The 23133-nt window shown below is 41.7% G+C and overlaps 1 protein-coding gene across 6 annotated transcripts in view; it reads right to left on the reverse strand.

Moving 5' to 3' along the window:
* GHR (growth hormone receptor) overlaps window positions 1-23133 on the reverse strand; it is a 205159-nt gene that overhangs the window by 15868 nt on the left and 166158 nt on the right. For all 6 annotated transcript variants that reach the window (XM_054031699.1, XM_054031700.1, XM_054031697.1 and 3 more), the window contains 2 exons: window positions 4158-4287; window positions 478-638 (listed from right to left, as the gene is read on the reverse strand). In XM_054031699.1, the coding sequence (XP_053887674.1) occupies window positions 478-638; window positions 4158-4287 (291 nt within the window). The remainder of the gene's footprint in view (window positions 1-477; window positions 639-4157; window positions 4288-23133) is intronic.

Below are 23133 nucleotides of genomic sequence, written 5' to 3' on the forward strand. Positions count from 1 at the left end.
CCTCATTAATGTCAATGGCAAAACTTCTGCTAGCTTTAATAGGGCCAGGATTTCACCCTAAGATTACATATTAGGAAAACCAGATAGGTAGTTTCAGAATTTTGAAACTCTGGGCCCAAAACTTTCCCTGAACTCCTAACTAATAACATTTTGCTCATAATATTTAAAATATAGTATAAATCCATGAAAGCTAATCTGTGCTGAACTGTGCATTTAAAAGAAAAGTTTGGAATGAGGGAGGTTTTTTTCTAATTGAAATCCATGGGAGTTTTCCCTATATTGGAACATTTTCCTAGGTTGTACTTTCAAGCTTTTTACCATCTACTTTTAAAAGATTATTCTTTACCACAGTGTGAATTTAAATATATAAAACTCCCAAATTAATGAAAAAAAATCATGGTAACCAAGCCAATGCATTTGCTTATATGTATCATATTATAAAAATAAAGCAGCATAAAATATATAATGGAAATGTACCTATTTCATCAACACTGAAGCATTTTTCATCTAATACTTCATCCTTTTTGATAAGCTTAACACAATAAGTAATCCAAATAGAGGTGTATGATGTGTTGAAATAACAGCTATTTTCTCCAGCAGTTACATAATCAGGACATTCTTTCCATTCTTCATCATTCCTAGAATTACAACAAAATATATATTACAATGTGGCTAGTGGTAAGTCACAGCTAGTATAGAAGTGGAAATGAGGAATCATGTCAGTATTGATCATGTTTTATAATAAATAACCCAAAGCCACCTGAAGCCATGTGTATATTCTCATGTGGCTATTTTTATGAGCTTTGGTGAAATTCCCAAACAGGCTGTTAGATTATATTGTTATGCTGGAAGGTATTAAACAGCTGCTATCAATCACGGGCCTGGATAAAGTTGGTGTGTGTACTAAGCACCCTTCATTCAGGCTAAGTGGAAGAAGCACTTAAATGCTCCTTTGTGTAGTGAAAGATGAAACAGTAGAAGCCACCACCCAAAACACTGGCCAGCTTCTCCTCCTAACAGAAACAATTCAGCAGACTCCAAATATTGGCTCACCAGTCAGGCAAAGTGGCAACAATATTTCTATAGCTTCATTTTCATATGGCAGGTCTGAACAAAGCCAGGATTTTCAAAGAAAAATGGCAAAAGTCTTCAGTTAAAACGAAATGGAAAGACCCACACTAACAAGAGCTTGTCCCCCGAACCATTCAATATATTTATAGGTATACAGTAAAGCTGTTTTGGATTTTTATGAGGGAAGAATGGATGCCTCTAGATTTCTGATGCATCATGCACTGGGAAAGAATCAGATTTTAACTGTTGAAACCAGTGAGAGGAAACAAGGCAGTTTACAGGAGTGGTGTGACAGAATACTGAGACCCAGTAGCTGACCCAGCACTCTGACCATGTAAGCAATAATTAGCTCCACCCAGAAAGTCCTGATGGAAGAGGAGAGACTGGGGTTTGGTGAGCTAAGGAGCGAATTATCGCACCAGTTGGGGATAATTAGTTAGATGTAGTTATATGTGCTGCACGGAGACTGTGATGGGGACTTGGTGGTGGTAATAATAAAACTCAGAGGTCTTGACAAGCAAGAGGTGTCCAAGATTGTTTATGAGGGACCCCAGCATGGGAAAGGAGCCTGCCCTGTCACTGGCTGTTAAAGACTAAAAGGCAAATTTAAATCAGAATAAAACTGTACAAACACTGGGCCACCTGATTCTTCCCTCTGCCTGCTGAGGTAGGTGTAGGGAACAGTAGGAGACAGCTAGCACCTCTCCATTCACAGGGATGCCAGGCGTCACTTGGTCACAGCAGTCCTGATGACTTCCCTAACTTTTTTCCTGACTTCAGAGGTGCACTTGAGAATGGCTGGGACATAAGAATGCCACGACTATACCTAGGGTGGTCTGGCACATCTACTGCACCAGGGGCTTCTGTCTGAGCTCGTGTAGAGCCGACCTAAAGCCAGGTCTTTGTGTGGTAGGGTGACCCCCTACACAGACTATTTAATGGGGATAAGGGGATTCCAACACTTTGCAGACACTTTGCACAGCCCAGGATGATGATGAGCTTCCCTCTAGATTTTTGCATGTGTGGTAGGTGATAAAATTCCTGCAGTGGTTTGCTGGAGAGCCCTTAGAAGTCAGTATCTGAAATCAGTTTCATTACACCTGAGTAGAGTAGATAAAGGAACTTTAAAAGCCACCGGAATAGCAACCGAAGTTGAGGAGAAAAATAAAACAGCTGTTCCTTTGTCTTTTACGCTGGCTGAGAACTCTGCAAAAATTTATAATTTTAACAAATTACGCTGCTCAATAAAACTTTTCACAGGAAGATTATGCCCACCTGAAATGTAAAACAAAGCCAGAGACATAGTTAAAGACATTTATTTTAATTGCACTCACTGAGGTCTTCAACTTCATTGTCAAGAGATGTGAAGTTACATTTTCTTCACAAAACATAAAATATATTGTGGAAAACAGTCTTTAATAGCCTGATATTTGCTGGAAAAATTATAATCCTGTTTACGTGGTTCATGTAGCCTGTAATACTTGAAAAGAGGGGATATGTGTGCTAGAAACTGATAGACCACTATATCACAGAAATACTTCTAATTAAACTTTTCTCCATTTGATTGCAATTCAGGCTGTAATGGGAGCTGAAACAGACTGGCATGGGGTTACCCAAAATGCAGCTTTAGGTTATATGTTATATAAAAAACTAAAATGTGGCCCATATCTGTTCTCTCCCAGAACCAGTAGGGTTAGGACAAAAGTAATCAGCTATAGGCTTTTGTTGCTGGCGAAAAACAGCAAGCAAGCTGTATTCAGATATCAAGAAAGATACAAGTGCAAGCAAATATTGTGAATGTGTGATATTTTTTAAACATGAAAATTAAGCAAAGCCTTTGGCCTCCTGGCAAGTTGGCACTGAGGCCCCTGATATTGCAAAGTTTGGCCACCCATGGCTTAAAATAACCCTCCACCCAGCAATAATTTAGAATATGCTATCCCTTCATCATGAAAACATACTGCAATGCCCACCAGTAAGGATGGAAGCTATGCATATGTACCAAGAAGAGAACATATTTCCTTATGGCACAGTCCTTAAGCAGGCGTCTAGCAAAACTTGTAGTACCTTAAATTATATGATAAGAATATGGTCAGAAACTTAAAGGCAAGAAAATTCATGGTTAGCAGTTCTATCCATCACCGAGTAGCCCAATAATTATAAAATAATCAAATGGCACTGATGCAACATTCCCTGTCACTCGAAGTCTTACATTTAGATTGGTTATCTTTCTAAAAGATATGCTCTAGCTCAACCAGAAGTTATGGACTTGATGCAGGAGTTACTGCATGAAATCTATGACCTATGTGATGCAGGAGGTCAAATTAGGTGAACTCAGTGGTGCCTTCTAATCTATGAACATACAATAAGTGGCATTAAATGGTATAACAACACATCCCAATGACCTCTTCTGCCATTTAGTTCAATTTTTTATTACATCATTCTTGTTTCTGGTAAGAAGATAAAATGTGTGATATGGCCAATTTGTGTGGCATTGTTATATTGCGTTATTAAATGGAACCTACTTAATCTTTATAGCTCATCCTTTACAGTTGGAGACACAGAGATATCACAATTATCTGATAACCATTTACATTAGATGGAATAGAGGCATCCGAGCAGTTAGGATTCAAAGGAGTTCAAACTAGCAGTTGATTTAGGAGGCTTCTACTAAAGCTTGAAACAGAATTTTAGATGGGCCTGAAGCAAACCCCCAGAAGTGAACACAACTCAAACTTGGTAAGGTTCAAAAACGTGGCTGTAGTTTCATAGCTGTCTGTTAGGTTCACAGGGGAACAAACAAAAATCCCATATCCGAAACCTCTTCCCCAAACTGTGGGGTGTTCAAATTCCAGATTCTGCACCTTGGGCCTATTTCTACTAAGAATGTTTCCTTCGGTGTTCAACCCATTCTTTCCCAATCCATATTAGTCATTGCATTATGATTGACAAACATCTTTGGTTTCAAAAACATTCACTTAAACTGTGCCTTCTTAGCCTTTTTCCATGACATGAAATGAATTGCATTGCATTGTAATGAGCAATGCAGTGACTGTTAGGCATTTCAAATTGCACACTCTCTTTACCTTCTCATATACAACAGTTGTACTGTTCCCGGAGTAGTGAGGTTGTGAAAATCTCTATCTGTCCAATGACATGAAAATGTCTCCTGTTCAGGTGATCTGCACGTGATAATTTGTGGCCGTCCCAAAATAACTGTAATGAAAAATGGGAAGGAAAAGAAAGAAATGAAACAAACACGTAAAACCAGACAAATATGGTGCTGAAATCTTGGGCTCCACCTTAACAACCACCATCTTCAGATAAAAAAAACAACCCATAGCATATTCCTATTATTGTTACCAAGAGACATGGATAACTTCCCTCCCCCTCCCCAATTGTTTGTACACACAGCAAGGTACACACTAGAATGTGAGCAGAACACAACTTCAGATCCAAACACCCCTTATATTGTGAGGGTGTTCACCATCCAAACATAAATTCATATAAACATTTTGCAAGTGATGCAGATACTGATAATGGGCCAAATCAAAAGCTCTGATCTAACATGGTCAAACTGCAGAGTATTTGAAATAAGATCCAGGGTGAAATTTTATCTCCTTAAAGTCAATGGGACTTTTGTTATTAATTTCAATGAGGCATGGATTTTACCCCAAGACTTTCTTACTTGAGTTCAGTGACCTTCGTTCACTATACAACCCTGCCTGATTTACTATCCAGCCTGGACACTGAATGGGGAAAGAGTCCTGTGGTAACATTAAAGCAAGATGAAATATTTTCAAGGAATAGTAAATTTGATGAAAAACGCATTTTTCAAAGCACTGAAACTTCATGAATTTGGGTTGAATTCAGTAAATAATGTTATCTGAAAAATAAATGTTGCAAGCCTCAGAATAGTTTTGAAAATGTTGTTTAGAATCCTTTTGACCTGAACAAATTATTTGTTTGCTTGTTTTTTGGTCTGGTGAGAAAAACTAAAAACAATTCAGTTTTGCTTCTAACATAATAATTGAATTTGTTTTTTATTTTTGGTTCAGCCAGTGAACCAGAAAAATAAATGATTCACTCAGCTCTATCTGTGATCATGGAAATAGAAATTATAGTAATGCATCTACAGAAGGGGGCTGGGTGGAGTAAAAACTTACAAAAGCAACCTCTCATTTCCTAACTTTTGAGTGCTCTTTTTACAAACTTAACTTCTTTTAATGTAGTTTATCCCAATGGAATGTTCTACGTTTAAAATAAATAAATTGAAGAAACAACGAAATGTCAACATATGCACCTATTACAGAGCTAGGAATAGAATGGTCTCTGCTACACTATACCGGTAATCAGGGACATATGTGAAGGTGCTTATATAATTCCTATTCCATGTGTAAGCAGAGTCAGGATGAGCTCTACCCTGACATCTGGTGGTGAATTGTGGCGAGTTGTGGAAAAGAACTTCAGGGGTTGATCTTGTTTGCATAGGCACACCCACCCCGCCTAGCATGAGCCCAAATGGTCACTTTGGCTGCTGTGGGATCCCCAGTTTTTCTGTTATTGGGGTAGGAAGAATAAAGTGTTGTTACCCTGATTATGTGAATCAAGGACAATGAAACTGTTTTATGACAGAGGGACTTGCCATCAATTAAGTAGCACCTGCTAGACAAGGAACATGGGTTCCAAAACCCAGTGAATTGAGAGAGGCTGGGGACAGGTATTTGTACCTGATGCTTATGGGCCCCTTTTGAGGGCCTGAAATCCCATTTGCATCTCCTCCTCTCTACTATGGAATATCAGAACTAATTTTAATTCCATTAGGAGTCTAGTTACAGGCTGCTGAGCTGAATTCACTTTGGGCCAATGGTGCATCAGCACTGAGACTTCCCTACTACAAGCTGAAATAACTAAGGGGCTAAAATTACTGAGAGCTGAAATCACTGAGTGCTGTGGGGGGGCATGAAGATATGTTGCTGAGCAGCTGGCGGAGCAGAGCAGTTTGCGGGACAACTGGAGCGGCTCGCGGGACAACTGGTGGAGCGGTTCGTGGTGAAGGCTCCAGCAGAACCCCATGGAGAGGCAGGGCAGTTGGCCTCGGACCACATAAGGTGCCCCTTAACACCGCTCCCCCCTCCTCCCCAGGCTGGGAGGTAAAACTCTGCAGATAAACTTTTGAAGTCTGGGGCTGCACTGACCAGGGACAGAGACTTTTGGGTTGTTGGACTTTTGGATGATTTTTTTGGGTTGCTGGACTTAAGACCCTGAGGGGGAAGGATACTTCCAAACTTACTTGGGGGAGGGTAGGTCCTTTGCTCATGGTTTGTGTTATGAATCCTGTTTGTGGTGTTTCCCCAACATAATGCCGCATTGTTTCCCTCCTTTATTAAATGGATTTTGCTACACTCAGACTCCGTGCTTGTGAGACGGGAAGTATTGCCTCTTAGAGGCGCCCAGGGCTGGTATGTAATTGTCCCAGGTTACTGGGTAGAAGCTCGAGCTGGTTTTGCATTGCGTTATTGAAACGGAACCCCTAGATACAGAACCTGGCCCTTGTTGCTGCCAACTCAGACAGGCAGAAGGGTTACACATACAAGGAAGCCAGGGCCCTCATAGTCCCTATTTCCATTCTCATCTACATGGACAGAGAACAGCTGTGACAAATTTCAGTCAAATAATAAAAGTTTAAGAAAATGATAAGAAACTGAAAAAGACCCTTCCTAAAATATGCTCAGCAACATATGCTCACTCTATTCATAAGTACGGCTGTTATGTTATATATTTCAACTTCGCAGCTCTACAACAATTCATTTTCTCAATTCCAGATATAGAGAAAGTCCTATATTCCCTTCTTAATATGATCACGGTGGAGGAAAGCACAGTTTGTGGTGCTGATATGATAAAGCGATGGTCAGTGTACACACAAAATAAAATCAGCTGTTGCAACAACTGCTTCAGCATATTAACACTGAAGCTTTAACATTTAAAATAGTTTCTACTACTTCCCACTGGGCATTCTTATTCAACCCTGATAAAAGATATAATCAACACCTCACCATTAAAGCAGCCAATACCATATCTGCAGGATGCCAAACAAACATATTTAGTCCCTCTTATCTGTAACACTGCTGCATACATAATTTCCCAGCTTCCCATAACTGGGACACCAATACAATTGAGCTGGCTTTCCTCCTATTAAGAAGATTTAGACAAATCTCTTTGATAGAATAAATATAGTTCTAGTGCATGGAGCGGGTAGAAGTTCTTTATCAATGAATGATGCTGTCATTGCAGGAAACAAAATAGTCATAATATCCCAAATTAAATGTGTCTGAAAACCAGCTCTTATGGGCCCAGTTCTGCACTAGCTTTGGGTTCCATCTCCAGTTAAAACTGAACTCACACTCTCCATGGTCTAGGTGAGATAAAATAAGGAGCCTAATAATATCTAAATACTGCTGGATACTGTGACAAAGTTCCTCCTCTATCTTGGTGGGTCCTGCGCTTATTGGCGGATTTTCTTGCCTCAGAGATTCACCATGTGGGTTGGGGAACTGCCCAGAGACCTTCCCCTCTGGAAGAACCCACAGTCCAGGTAAAGGGTTGGGACGGCTTTGTGGCCTGCATCATGCGGGAGGTCAGACTAGATGATCATAATGGTCCCTTCTGACCTTAAAGTCTATGGGAAAACAACACAGCGGGGCACAGACTATCCAACAAATTCTTGGACTGCATTGGAGACAACTTTTTATTTCAGAAGGTTGAAAAAGCTACTAGGGGGGAAGCTGTTCTAGACTTGATTTTAACAAATAGGGAGGAACTCGTTGAGAATGTGAAAGCAGAAGGCAGCCTGGGTGAAAGTGATCATGAAATCATAGAGTTTGCAATTCTAACGAAGGGTAGAAGGGAGAACAGCAAAATAGAGACAATGGATTTCAGGAAGGCAGATTTTGGGAAGCTCAGAGAGCTGATAGGTAAGGTCCCATGGGAATCAAGACTGAGGGGAAAAACAACTGAGGAGAGTAGGCAGTTTTTCAAAGGGACACTATTAAGGGCCCAAAAGCAAGCTATTCCGCTGGTTAGGAAAGATAGAAAATGTGGCAAAAGACCACCTTGGCTTAACCACGAGATCTTGCACGATCTAAAAAATAAAAAGGAGTCATATAAAAAATGGAAACTAGGACAGATTACAAAGGATGAATATAGGCAAACAACACAGGAATGCAGGGGCAAGATTAGAAAGGCAAAGGCACAAAATGAGTTCAAACTAGCTACGAGAATAAAAGGAAACAAGAAGACTTTTTATCAATACATTAGAAGCAAGAGGAAGACCAAAGACAGGGTAGGCCCACTGCTTAGTGAAGAGGGAGAAACAGTAACAGGAAACTTGGAAATGGCAGAGATGCTTAATGACTTCTTTGTTTCGGTCTTCACCGAGAAGTCTGAAGGAATGCCTAACATAGTGAATGCTAATGGGAAGGGGGTAGGTTTAGCGGATAAAATAAAAAAAGAACAAGTTAAAAATCACTTAGAAAAGTTAGATGCCTGCAAGTCACCCGGGCCTGATGAAATGCATCCTAGAATACTCAAGGAGCTAATAGAGGAGGTATCTGAGCCTCTAGCTATTATCTTTGGAAAGTCATGGGAGACGGGAGAGATTCCAGAAGACTGGAAAAGGGCAAATATAGTGCCCATCTATAAAAAGGAAAATAAAAACAACCCAGGTAACTACAGACCAGTTAGTTTAACTTCTGTGCCAGGGAAGATAATGGAGCAAGTAATTAAGGAAATCATCTGCAAACACTTGGAAGGTGGTAAGGTGATAGGGAACAGCTAGCATGGATTTGTGAAGAACAAATCATGTCAAACCAATCTGATAGCTTTCTTTGATAGGATAACGAGCCTTGTGGATAAGGGAGAAGCGGTGGATGTGGTATACCTAGACTTTAGTAAGGCATTTGATACGGTCTCGCATGATATTCTTATCGATAAACTAGGCAAATACAAATTAGATGGGGCTACTATAAGGTGGGTGCATAACTGGCTGGATAACCGTACTCAGAGAGTTGTTATTAATGGTTCCCAATCCTGCTGGAAAGGCGTAACGAGTGGGGTTCCGCAGGGGTCTGTTTTGGGACCGGCTCTGTTCAATATCTTCATCAACGACTTAGATATTGGCATAGAAAGTACGCTTATTAAGTTTGCGGATGATACCAAACTGGGAGGGATTGCAACTACTTTGGAGGACAGGGTCATAATTCAAAATGATCTGGACAAATTGGAGAAATGGTCTGAGTTAAACAGGATGAAGTTTAACAAAGACAAATGCAAAGTGCTCCACTTAGGAAGGAAAAATCAATTTCACACATACAGAATGGGAAAAGACTGTCTAGGAAGGAGTACGGCAGAAAGGGATCTAGGGGTTATAGTGGACCACAAGCTAAATATAAGTCAACAGTGTGATGCTGTTGCAAAAAGAGCAAACATGATTCTGGGATGCATTAACAGGTGTGTTGTGAGCAAGACACGAGAAGTCATTCTTCCGCTCTACTCTGCTCTGGTTAGGCCTCAGCTGGAGTATTGTGTCCAGTTCTGGGCGCCGCATTTTAAAAAAGATGTGGAGAAATTGGAAAGGGTCCAAAGAAGAGCAACAAGAATGATTAAAGGTCTTGAGAACAAGACCTATGAAGGAAGGCTGAAAGAACTGGGTTTGTTTAGTCTGGAAAAGAGAAGACTGAGAGGGGACATGATAGCAGTTTTCAGGTATCTAAAAGGGTGTCATAAGGAGGAGGGAGAGAACTTGTTCACCTTAGCCTCTAAGGATAGAACCAGAAACAATGGGTTTAAACTGCAGCAAGGGAGGTCTAGGTTGGACATTAGGAAAAAGTTCCTAACTGTCAGGGTGGTTAAACACTGGAACAAATTGCCTAGGGAGGTTGTGGAATCTCCGTCTCTGGAGATATTTAAGAGTAGGTTAGATAAATGTCTATCAGGGATGGTCTAGACAGTATTTGGTCCTGCCATGCGGGCAGGTGACTGGACTCGATGACCTCTCGAGGTCCCTTCCAGTCCTATAATCTATGAATCTATGAGTCTAATTGGGAGGTTTGGGGGGAACGCGGGCCCGCCCTCTACTCCGGGTTCCAGCCCAGGGCCCTGTGGACTGCAGCTGTCTATAGTGCCTCCTGTAACAGCTGCATGACAGCTACAACTCCCTGGGCTACTTCCCCATGGCCTCTTCCAAACACCTTCCTTATTTTCACCACAGGACCTTCCTCCTGGTGTCTGATAATGATTGTGCTCCTCAGTCCTCCAGCAGCACACCCTCTCACTCTCAGCTCCTTGCGCCTCTTGCTCCCAGCTCCTCACACTCGCACCACAAACAGAAGTGAGCTCCTTTTTAAAACCCAGGTGCCCTGATTAGCCTGTTTTAATTGATTCTAGCAGCTTCTTCTTAATTGGCTCCAGGTGTCCTAATTAGCCTGCCTGCCTTAACTGGTTCTAAGCAGGTTCCTGATTACTCTAGTGCAGCCACTGCTCTGGTCACTCAGGGAACAGAAAACTACTCATCCAGTGACCAGTATATTTGCCCTGTACCAGACTCCTGTACCCCACTGGTCTGGGTCTTTCACAATACATAGATAACACTGTCGAAGTCACAGGCAGAATAAGCATGCCACATAAACAGCAAATCTTACCCTTTATTTTAACTCCCTAATCCCAGGAGAAAATTTCTTTCAAATCTCCTTTTTTTTGCTACCTGCCCATGACAGGAGTCTTATGTTTATTTCAAGGCAATCTTTGAATAAGTTGATCCTCCAACAACCTCGAGTTTTTAGGCATGAAAGATTTCCGTACAATACATATGTACTCAATTTCCTGATTTGTAATTTATGACTTTGTTTTTTTATGATCAGTGCCAGAGTTTGTAATACAAATTTTTCTAGCTGATCGCATCTAACCTCTGTATCAAGTTTCCAGGCTCCACAACAGCAATTCTTAATGATCACAGGAAAGGTTGTGAACTTGACTTACATAATGCTTGGCACTCTTCGAGCGAGTCTCCTGAGAATTCTTTACTTCCCACTAAAATCAGTTATCAACATGTTACAAGGCCCTGCATGAGCTCTATCTCCTGAACACACTGCAAAATGAGATACACAATAGCTAAACTGAAATTAATTTAGATAAAGTGAGCAGGTTTAGGCTACTGAAGGTAAAGGTTAAAGACATTAATCTGGGAAGCTCTCGAGATGAGATTTAAAACCGACTAAAATAGCAAAACAAAACACTGAGTGTGTATTCTTGTTTTCCTACTTGACCATATCAGCTAAAGTATAAAAGATGCAGTCAGCAAAAAATGTTCACTTTGTGCACTTTAACAGATATTAGAATAGTTAGTAATCTCAAACTTGCTAAATGTTCAGGCCCAACAGCAGAAGGTATTATGCAGTAGGAAACGCTCCAATGAGTCTGTGGTTTCCATTATAACCAAGCACATCTGGTTAAAAATTACTAGTCTCTGCCTTGGGGATCAGCACAATGTACAATGACTACAGTCATGATACAAAAGCCAAACAAACTCTTCAGATCCTGCTGTTTATTTTGTTATGACCACATATTAGCTATGGTCTGAGCTCTGGCTCAGTTGGAAGTAGCTGCTCCAATACAGTAGCAAAACCAGTGCATTTTATGCAAGCATGTCACCTATCTCTTGTGTTTATCTATGGGTTAGTTGCCAGCTTGGTGTTCTTTTCCATATAGCTCAGTTTCAACTGCAAATGTGGTTTAGCCATTCAAAAACAGTATATTAACTGTAACTACAGACTAATGGAAACAGTGTGTGTAGCCAGCCCTTTAAACGAAAAGCTACATAAATTAAGATTCTGGATTGATTTCCCTCTAAGGACTGAGCCCTGACAGAATACTGAATCCTGAATTTCATTAAGGGTTAATGTCTGTAAACTGGAATATGGCACATCCAGAAGTAGGCCACTTACAGCTTGATTCATGGCAGAACTCCCACTGACACCAGTGTGCTAATATTACTTTGATAACAATGATGGTATACTACTCTGGATCAAGGGAACTGTATGGATCCTTGCACTGAAGGATTGCGAGTGCAGGTCTACTGTTCATTCCTCCTTCAAAGAGTGCTGGGATAAGCTTTGTCTTTTCAGCTGAAACTCTCAACTTCTTATTGTAATAACCTGGTTAATATAGTACCCTTGTCCCCTACTCTGTGTGTGTGTGTGTGTGTGTGCGCGCGCGCACGCGCGCATGCATGTTTAGTCCATCGGTTCGACGATGACGTTTTCATGCTCTCTCTTGTTGTGGATTCTGGAGTGACTCTGAAGTCCAAAGTGTGACGCGCATGCTCGTGAGCGGATCGGGAGGACAAAGTCATTAATGAGCATCTTGGTAGCTATAGCAGTAGTATGATGTTTTTACCTTGCTACCAACATCAATTATTTCTGTCCTCTTCAAAGGCTTGAAAAGCTCTGAGTGTTGTGGGTTGCCCTGCTAATCTATTTAATGCAACCTTCTCAAGATCATCCAGTTTTATTGTATCAAAGTGTAAGCTGTCCTTGATGCTGTCCTTGTAGCGCTTTCTGGGACGGCCTTGATTCCAATGTCCTTGTGCCAATTCTCCATAGAAAATTATGAGGAGTCGATGTTCAGGCATCCTAGTGTCCAACCCAACGTAGTTGGGCTTTTATCAGCATGGCCTCGATTCTTATGGCATTTGACTTTTGGAGAAGCTCCAGGTTGGTAATTTTGTCCTGTCAATGGATCCCCATAATGGCGTGCAGAGACCGCATATGGAAGGCCTCTAGCTGTTTGATATTCCATTTGTATGGTGTCCAGATCTCATAGCCGTAGAGGAGAGAGATGAGTACAAAAACATGTCCCCTATTAGATGGGATCAAAACTATTAAGTTGTTTGTCACAGGTCCTAAACTGCTAATACAGAGAGGAGGTTATCCTTTAGCTCAAGTGTCAGGGTCCTGTGCTTTTAGAGCAACAGGATCTGAGGTTTTTCTCCACTTTCACCATGAAATTCAAGTGGACATGTACTTTCTATGTTACGATATTTGTGTAGTGATGTATTAGAGGCAGGTAGAGAACAAACCCATCTCCACCCCCCTAACCTAACTACTGCTCCAAAAAAAGTAAAAATCAAAGTATAAATTCTTAGCCTGGGTTTCAACCAATAAGCCTCAGCGCTGAACACTAAGAGGGGGCTTTATCCTGTACCCAGTAAATTCAATGGCAAAACTCCCATTCACATCAATGGGAGAGGGATAAAATCCCTAGCATTTCCTAGCTTAGTTTCTCCTATGGCAGATCTGATGAACAAGCAAATACTTTGATTACAAAAGAAAGCAGATGTTTCGGAACTAGATGAGATTAAGAAGCTCTTCTTTATTTAACACAGGGTTCTGGTAGATGAAAATGTAATGTAATGATTCAAATGATACACAGGATCAAGCTACCGGACCATAACAGATGCAGAAGGCCATATTCTCTCTTAAAAACTAAAAGCTTCTGGTTGTCTATTTAAAAGTTTTTTATAAATGACAAAGACAAGTGATAATGCAGAACAAATCAAAAAAAGAACACATACATAAGAAACGATGGACAACAACATGTTCTAAAAAATAAAGTGACCTTAGAAAAAAGATATTTTATGCAACAGAAAGGAATACTTTCATTTAAGAAACTCTCAAAATGATCACAACATAGAATTAGGGGAGCTTAATGGAGAGAAAGTCTGAGGAGAAAGTAAACGAAACAGCTAAATGAGAAACAGACATTAGGAGCTAAGACTATTGTAGTTGGGAGTTCATATAATGAAACTGAATGCTCAGTCAGTTTGAACTTACGCCTACCCTACATCCACTAAGGTCAATCAATTTGGCTGTTTACTTTAATGGAAGTGGGATGATGTTTATTATGCTGGATATCAAGAGAACATGTTCTGAGATTCTAACTCAGTGATTGTTTCAAGATGCACAGAAAAATGCACCTTGAAACAATGCTTATCAATGGAAGGCAACTTCAAATATACACAGCCTTGTGCTAATAAACTAATAATATGGGGAAAGTGGAATTTTCCCTCCAGATGTGGTAAACAGATACAATAATACTAGCAAAGTAGGTCACTTTCTAGTCTATTACTACCTAGGCTCCAGGTAAAACCCTTGCATAAATGGACAGCAGTAAGGTTCTGGGTCAACTCCTCTCCTCCACTTGGGAAATGGTAGAACTTTTTTCATGAATGTAAATCAGCAATGGAAAAGATCCCTTTGCAGGACAATGCCTGGAAGAAAAAAAGTAGAATGTTCCTATATCTGAAAAATTAAAGGTTTTATTGCTGAGGTTTGGTCTACACCACAGAATTAGGTAGATGTAAGGCAGCTTATGTCAACCTAACTCTAAGTATCTACACTACAACGTTGCTCCTCCTGCTCCTGTAAGTCGCTCACTATATCGACCTAAAAAAATCTACTTCTGCGAGTGGCGTAGTGCTTAGGTCAGTGTAGTTAGGACGATCACTGCATTGCTTACATCGACCGTTGGCTGTGAGCCCCAGGGAGGAGGAACGCTCTGGCTGTGAGCCCTGAGTGGGCTGACAGCTTGGGTGGTAGGTCCCAGGGTGGGGTTCCTTCCAGCTGTCAGTGCCTCACAATGCCCCACACAGTTAAAACAACAGCACTCCCGGTGAGGATGCACACCACCTACGGAGGGGGCCTTAGTGTGGACATGAACCACTGAAGTAATTACTGTGGTGGCTGTACATCGACTTAACTTAGGCCGACTTAATTGTGTAGTGTAGACAAGGCCTAAGATTGTTAAAAGAAAGGGCTGAAGCAGAGAACATTCCCAGCACCAATTTGCTGCCAACACGTAGGATATCGGAATAGCCCTTTTGCAAGATTTCATTGGTTATTTTTGCCTGAGTGGCACAGAAAATCTTGGCTACATAGCTGCAGATATACAGAAACAGAATTAGACCAACTCCACTGTATGGCAGTATAATGTGGGTGCTGAGGAAGGCTGAAGAGCAGTGGATTGAATCTTGCTCTGTAGTCTGTCGGTATTTGCCAGGTAAGGCAAACGAATAAGTTAAGGCAGTAAAGCCTCAGGCCTGTAAGACAACAGCTTATCTAAACAAGGCATAAAGCCCCAAAGCCTTATATGTGCAGTTAACCAGGAGTAACCCTGGATCATAAGCTATCATAAGACAGAGTGCTGTAATGACTAAATTGTTGACAGGTAACGACAAGACGCTAATTTATACCAGCTTGGCATATTTTAAGTTAGGAACATCAGCAGATGTCCCACCACAAGAATACCAAGGTAACTAATTGACATATATGCTAATAAACTTGAGGTAAACAGCCAATTAACCTATGGGAGAAGGGCACCCCAACATCAGTAGTGTGAGGAAATATAAATAAGGAAAAGGGAATGAAATCCCTATTGATTATGCATTAGTAAGGCTAAGATTTTGTCATGGTTATTTTTAGTAAAAGTCACGGACAGGTCACGGGCAATAAACAAACATTTACGGAAGCCGTGACCTGTCTGTCACGGTTTCATGGTTTCCCCTGCCACTGTGGTGGCTGGGAGCTGTGGAGTTCCCCTTCTGCCCACAGCAGCTGGAAGCTGCAGAGTGACCATATTTCCCAAGGAGAAAACAGGACACCCCCAGCCACTCGCTTGAGGCATCCCACTCCCCCTTTGCGACGCTGTCACCCGTTGCTGAAACCCTGAGGAGGGCCCCCTCAGGAATCTGTCACCTGTCACTGGAACCTTGTAGGGGGCCCCTGTTGCTGTTGTCGCCAGAGCCAGGAGCGCTGGCAGCTTTTCTGCTGCCCTAGGCGGTGGAAGGTCCCGCCCCGAAATGCCACCCCCACACAGAGGCGGCAAAAAGTCCCGCCGCCGAAATACTACCGTGGTCGCCGCCCCCCAAATTGTAGCATTCTAGGCGACCGCCTAGGTCCCCTAATGGGTTGCGCTGGCCCTGGTCAGACCCCTGCCAGGGCCCCACTGGCTGCCAACTCCAGAGTCCCGCAGCCCTTGGGGCTGAAGCAGAGAATGTCACAGAGGTCTCCACCGTGACATAAGAGGAGCCTTATGCATTAGGCATAGTAGCATTAGTGTAACGGATTATAAAAGTTGTATCCTAGCCTGTCTTCTCTGGAAGCTGTAACTCTTGGGAGATGCCACAATGACAACCACTGATGACGAGGAGGATAACTAATATTTTGCTTCTTTCTGCAAGGGATGGTATGAATATACGAATGCTCAGACGCACGGCACATCCTGTGTTATCTCTAGCTACCTTGCTGTGTAGGAGTGTTTGTAACTTTGCTAACTGTGTTAATAAAACTGTTACAAATACAGAGGATTTCCCCTACACATTGGAGTTCCCAACTGAACAGTATTTTTAATATACTGGGCCTGATTTTTGAAGAATCTACCAAATCTCAGACTGTTAATGGGGAATTCTTAAGTAATCAATGTAATTAATAAACAATCAATATATCAGGCTACAAGTTCTCGTAATCTTTAACTGCTGCTCGATATTAAATGGCAGGACACAAATCAACAATGAGGATAGTTGTAGCTGAATCCAGAAACTACCTCCATCAGCACTAGTTCAATTTCAGGAACTTCTTTAGTATGGACATGTTATTAGGATGGAAGACCAATGAATTAAGATGCTTAGCAGCATTCCTTGATAAACACGTGGCTGGCAATCACATGGCAAAAAAGCTTCAGTGGTGTAATAAAATCTCCGGTAATGGACAAACTGAATATCCAGCTAGATCACCTTAAGAATACAGCTTGAGATCAATCCAGGTTGAACTCAATCTGCATGGAGGCTACTTCCCTTTGGGATTTGCCTTGGCGATGATGAAGCACAGATTGGTTTGCTTGACTAACAAGTATTCTCTAAATGTTGTAGTAGGATTATGTAAACTGTCAACAAATATTGCTGATTTCAACTCTCTAGGTTGTCAAAGGGATTTTTAACACTTTCTCAACATAGTGTAGTTAAGTTAAAAAGAAAAAAAACCCTATCGATAGAGAGGAGAAAGCTGAGGTGGTTTGGGCACCTGATAAGGATGCCTCCTGGGAGGTTTCCTTTGGAACTCTACCAGGCACATCCCACTGGGAGGAGACCCCGAGGCTGACCCCGGTTACGCCTGAGGGATTATTCCCCGGTTGGCCTGGGAATGCTGGGAATCCCCCAGGAGGAGCTGGAACCTGTTGCAGAAGAAAGGGAGGTGTGGTCATCCCTACTCTCCATACTGCCACTGTGACTCTCACCAGGAAAATCAGAATAAAGGAAAAAGAGAAGAAAGAAAAAAACCTATACAAGAATTTAAGAGTGGGAAATGAGGTAGCAATGATCAATCATTTCCTCTCTTAGGGCCAAATCCTCCTGCTCTGTGACATATTCGCTCCAAATCTCCCTCTCCCTTTCCCCTCAAGAATCTACAGTGCAGAGGAACCACACCACTCATTGTAGGCAAGCAGGATCCTCCAATGGCCTCAGAAGACCGGTTAGGACTTGTCCCTTAGAAAAGCAGCCTGCAAACATAAACAACATAGGCACAATTGACTGCATTAGTAAGTACAGCAAGAGTTGGTACTTCTCTCATTTACAAAACAATAAGGGTAACTAAGAAGTTTCCAATTATTTCCCAATTTATCTGAGTGACTCAGCTTGCAATTATGTTTCAAGGAGTGATGGGGAAACAGATGCTTGTGTCTTTTTATTATCTAAAATTGAATCCTTTCTTGTGAAAAAGACTAGTAGTACATTTATGTATTGCACACAATTAGTGTAGTCAATCAACATTAGGATGATGTTTTCTGTAGGATGTGGTTAGAACTGTCCTCTCATCAGAAGGAGAAATAAGAAGAGTGCAGCATAGGTGGTAAATGAATATCACAAATGACTGACTATGCTCTTCAACAGCAAGCAATGCTCCTGGAAGAGCGTAACTGCTGGTAATTCAGTGTCTGCTCCAAAATGCCCATTTCTAAGCCCCCCTTGAACAGAAAACAGGTCTCAGAAAAATCAAGACTAAATACTCTTGGATTTTATGTTTAACTCTATGCCCAGGAGGGAGAAGGGGATCTTTCCTCTGACCTGACACCCTCACTCTAAACTGTTTTTCTTTTACCATTAAGCACATTTTTACTTTCATGGATCATGGCCACAATGGCTCCTCCGTGGTGTTTCCATTTCAAGTATGACACTTGCAGTCTAAAATTGTTACCCTGAATGCTTGTTTATGGGTCAAATTCAGGCCCTCAACACTGTCGACACACAGAGGAACACACATAAATGCAGCAAAGTTGCATTACTGTGGGCTGACAGTCAGACTAGCTGCTGCTTCCTGTGAAACTATCTGCATTAAACATGGGGCAGCTCTCTCAGGGGACATAGGCACTAAACAACAAGGACCTGATCCCAGGCCTCAATGACACTTCATGCTGTGGAGGACCTGAGTGTTTTGGGGACAAAGAATCCGTGTCCTCTTTTATAGTGTGATCATCACCATGGTATTTGGTAATTTTGAGCATATTTATGTGCAGTCATAGGAATGAATTTGCACACTTTTCTACAGTGAAGTCATCCCATCCCAGCACAAGTACCTTTCTAGAAGAGGACAGAGGGTTAGTAGGCCGAGCATTAAGTATTTAGGCTGTAGAGTTTTATATGCCTTCATGATAATCTTTAAGTTATAATGTCCATCCTCTTCCTCAGCAGAACTTCATTGCAACAATTTTTCTCTGGACAAGACTCCTTCTAATCTGTAGCTGCACTAACAGAACTTGTCTAAAAAATGTATTGCCTTCACTATCTCCACTTTTCTTTATTATTTAACATACTGTATTATGGTTACATATTTATTTACTGGTAAGATTATTTTCCTGGAATGAGTTGCCTGCTGAGGACCTGAATTTTTAGTTAGGGATTAACTGTCCTATATTCTAATGATCTGAAACTATAAGGATTCTGCACTATACTGATTTTATCACTTAGTATAAAAAAGTGTATTGGGGAAAAATAAATCTGCATATAATTCATTATGAAGAGAAATAACGTATTTATTCAGAAGATAGATACTCCATATTGAATTTAAAAAAGTATGGCAAATTAATTAATTAAATCATTCAGTATCATAAACCCTACTCTGTATTCTTCCATTTAGTATTTAAATAAACATTGAGTGCTATAAAAATAATAATAAATGTCATTTTCACTTGCCAGTGTAAGTTACCTTTAGGAAGAGGAACTCAGCAGAACCAATATAACCAGCTATGGCTTTCAACATTTGTGCAACTTGTGTTAACATACTGTCCTATTTTTAAATTTTTATTTCTTATTTTTGAGCACTTGAACGTGGTAGGTGCTACACAGAGCAGCAGCAGCAGCTGAACTTTGTGGCACTTGGGCATAGCCTAAAAAACAAACCATGTCCACTTGCCCCCATGGACTACCATCCCCCCCCCACCCCCAAACATGGCAAATGGGAGGATGGGCGCTAGGGAGGTTGCCCTCCCATGCTGCCTAGGGCCCTTACTTACCCTAGCCAGTCCCGGGCCTGGACTCTTCCCAGGATGGTCATGGTCCTTCTCTTCTCTTTCCTCTGTTACGTTCCCTCTCTCCACTGCCTCATCCCCTGCAGACCTGCACAGTGAAGGTCTGATAGGAGGCAAATTGTGGCTATTTTGAGTGGGGTTTGGAGCACCACATTCACTGCCCAAGTCACAAGTTGTGGTGACTGCAGAGTGCTCCAAAGTGTTGCACTCCAACTGTATTGTAGATGTTGACCCTGCTAGCGTGCTCTAGAAGATACCCAGAGCACATTAATGTAGTCAAGCCTGTGGCTTGGGCAGTGAATCCAGAATCCCAAATCACACTCAGAATTGGCGTGGGTTTCCTTCTATCAGAACATCACTCAGCAGTCTGTGCACGAGCCAGAAGCGGGGTGGTGAAGAGCACCTTGCTACTATACAAATTGCAAACCCAGCAAATCTATAGCAGCCCCACTCCATGCATGCTTTACTTTGGGGGTGGGGCAGTGCCCCAATGCCCTCTGTATTTGAGCCTGCACTGGCAGTGAGATAAATAGAATCACATTTCCTGCCTCAAATAGCTTATAATTTGAACTCAGATTCATAATGAGAGGGTCACACACAAACTTAAAAGTCAGGGACACGGGGAGGTAGGACTGAAGTGTTGCAATTTGGCCTAGTCCTGCTCTCTGAACAGGCTGTTGTGATGGAAATCAGCCACTGAATCCCATATGATTCCAAGCCTCCTCAGTCTGGGTAGTGACTGGTTACTGTTCCTAACTCTGGGTCTCAGGTGTATTCCCAGATGAAAACCTTATGTCTGACACCCTTCTGGGCAGTGGAACCCCACAGTCCAGTTGCCTTGACCCCAGAACCAATGCCACAGCCCCTCTGAGAACCCCTGTCACTTATGCATCCTCCTCCCAGAGTCCACTTGGCTGTGAGAGCCCTGTTTTTTTTCTAGCTATACCTGTAAGCAACAACATGACAATATGGCAAGGAAGTGCAGGCTTAGCAAAGGAATTCCTTAACCACAAACACTTTTACTCTTAAAAGATCTGCAAGATCTTAGGAAAATAACCAACTCCTGAATGTAACCCCCCTCAGTGTGTCCCAACCACCTATGTGAGTCCAGGGTTTGTCCTTTAGACCAGGCAGCTCTTCCTGCCTACTTGGTCTGGTCTTCAAGCAGTGGAATGGCTCCCTTTGCTTAGAGAGCATTCTTCTTTTAAAACACTTTTCTGCCCCTGTTTTTCTGCTGGGGACTTCCCGGACTCCAACCTCCAGATCAGCTTCTGGGAGAGTTGTTCAAAATCAATGGCCCATCTGGTAGCAACTCATTGTTTCCCTAGGGGAACTTTCCAGACAGTCGTTCTACTAAGTGTCAAGTTCCTGCTACAAAATGATTGCTCAGAGCCACACAACGGTTACTTTAAAAATACAACATGGCGTACACAAAACCAAAATGGAATTCACACGTTGACAGGCATATCCCGCAAACCATCACACAAGGTTATAATAGTAAAGTCACTCAGTTACTTTGTCAGGCATATACACATCCTGATGGTCCAACTAAATTTGATTTTTAAGTTTCCCCTCTTGATTAACACATTAATTCTTTTCTTATAGGCAAAAAGGCAGAAGAAAACCGAATGAGGAGAGGGGAGGCATCTTGGTTACCAGGCTTGGAAATGGCATTCCACACAGAGGGGGCAGCACAGAAGGAAGTGGGAATGGGAAAACAAAGAGCGTTATGAGGAAAGCTTCACTGACAGAGTGGAAGAGACTGAGTGAAAGCAAAAGAAGATACAGACAGGGGCTGGGTACACAGGGCCTTTAACAAGGCCAGAGAGATTGAATTCAAAGCCTAGATTTTTATGTGCTGGACATTAGCAAATCATCTGTCTGCAACCTACTCACATGTTCCATATGCCCATAGACAATGGGGCAAAAGAAAGCCCAAAGTGCTTCATACCCCATTCTTTGAGGCACTTGTGGATGTGTCACACCTTGGATCTAATGATATGCTAAATAGAAAGTGCACAGTTCATTAGGACTGATCAAAAATTGCACTAGGTCCTGGAATGGAAGCAGCTAGACCCCCTGAGTTCCTTTAAAGAAGGGAGAGGATGGTAGACAGATGCCCCTTGTGACCCAGTGTGGGTCAGGTGGATATATACTCTTAACCTGACTTACTCCAACAACTGCCTGAACCCTTTTATGTGTAACTGCCCTCATGTGACAAAGGGAAGTCTTTGGTGTTAGAAACCTGGTCAACCTAGTCTTGGATAGAAAGAGACATTCACAATCACCAAAAAGTCAGAAAAGAATTCTGTTTATGACATTTAATACTATCCTGACTGGTCAGCACAGTAGCTGGGCATGGATGCAATACCTGTGTAGTTGCTCTAGATGGCAGCAAATATTTACACACTAGTGTCCTAAGTTTAACTAGAAGAGCAACACAGACGTATATGGAGAGAACACCATGTGGGGAATGCACTACTAAGTGAAAGTTAAGGTGTGGGGGAATGTAAAACATATGGTGGGAGTGGATTGAGAGGAACAGACAACATGGAACTCGAAGGGAAGAGGAAGAAAAACGAACAAAAATATATTAGGAAAAATAAAACAAAACAGGAGGTGGATAGAAAATGGGAGGGAAAGCATGAGAGAACATAAATAGGACGATTGGAGTTGGAAGATAAGGTGGAAGATGGAAGGAACATAGAAAGGACAACTGTCCAGGAGAGATCTCAAAACAGTGAAAGAAAAATATAAATAGTTTTATTTACCAAGCAGCCCTCACTGAAGCCCTGCCTAATGATACAGAAACAGCACAGACAGTCTAGTAGAAAATATCCCCTTAGAATCAAGTGAGATTGTCAAAATGCAAGAAAAAGGAGGGGGGGGGGGGATAATCTGGAGTTATCCAAGAGCCCAACAGTGGTCAAAAGAAAAGGAGATTTAACTGAAAACATTTTTGAAATATTTCCAAAAATTAGAGGTGAACTGTTCCAATTGTTTTTGAAGAACAAGTTTCATGCCTTAGGAATGGGATGGTAGTGGAATTTCCATATGTCTTTGTATTGGGAGACTAATATTCACTCTGGTGATACCTGAACTACACAAGTCCTAAACCTCAACTCCAAACCCGTTCACAGAGCAGGGCACACTCAGGATACCAAAGGGACCACCTCTCATGACCTTCCATGACAGCTGCATTCCTTAGGAACAATGGAATTGTCAATTACAAAGGTGAGCTTCCCAAAAATAAGATATCCTAAGGCAAAGAAACCCGGCTAAAAGAGAATGAGAATGAACGACTCTTGTGCTCATGAGGGCACATGTTGTTGTTATAAGATCAGTCTGTGGAAATATATTCATACCGCATCCAATACATGGTGCTCTCTATAGAGAGGGTTTGGCTGAAAATGAACCAAGATTTGTAAC

The sequence above is a fragment of the Malaclemys terrapin genome, chromosome 6 (assembly GCF_027887155.1).
Source record: "Malaclemys terrapin pileata isolate rMalTer1 chromosome 6, rMalTer1.hap1, whole genome shotgun sequence".
In the NCBI taxonomy this organism is placed as follows: Eukaryota; Metazoa; Chordata; order Testudines; family Emydidae; genus Malaclemys; species Malaclemys terrapin.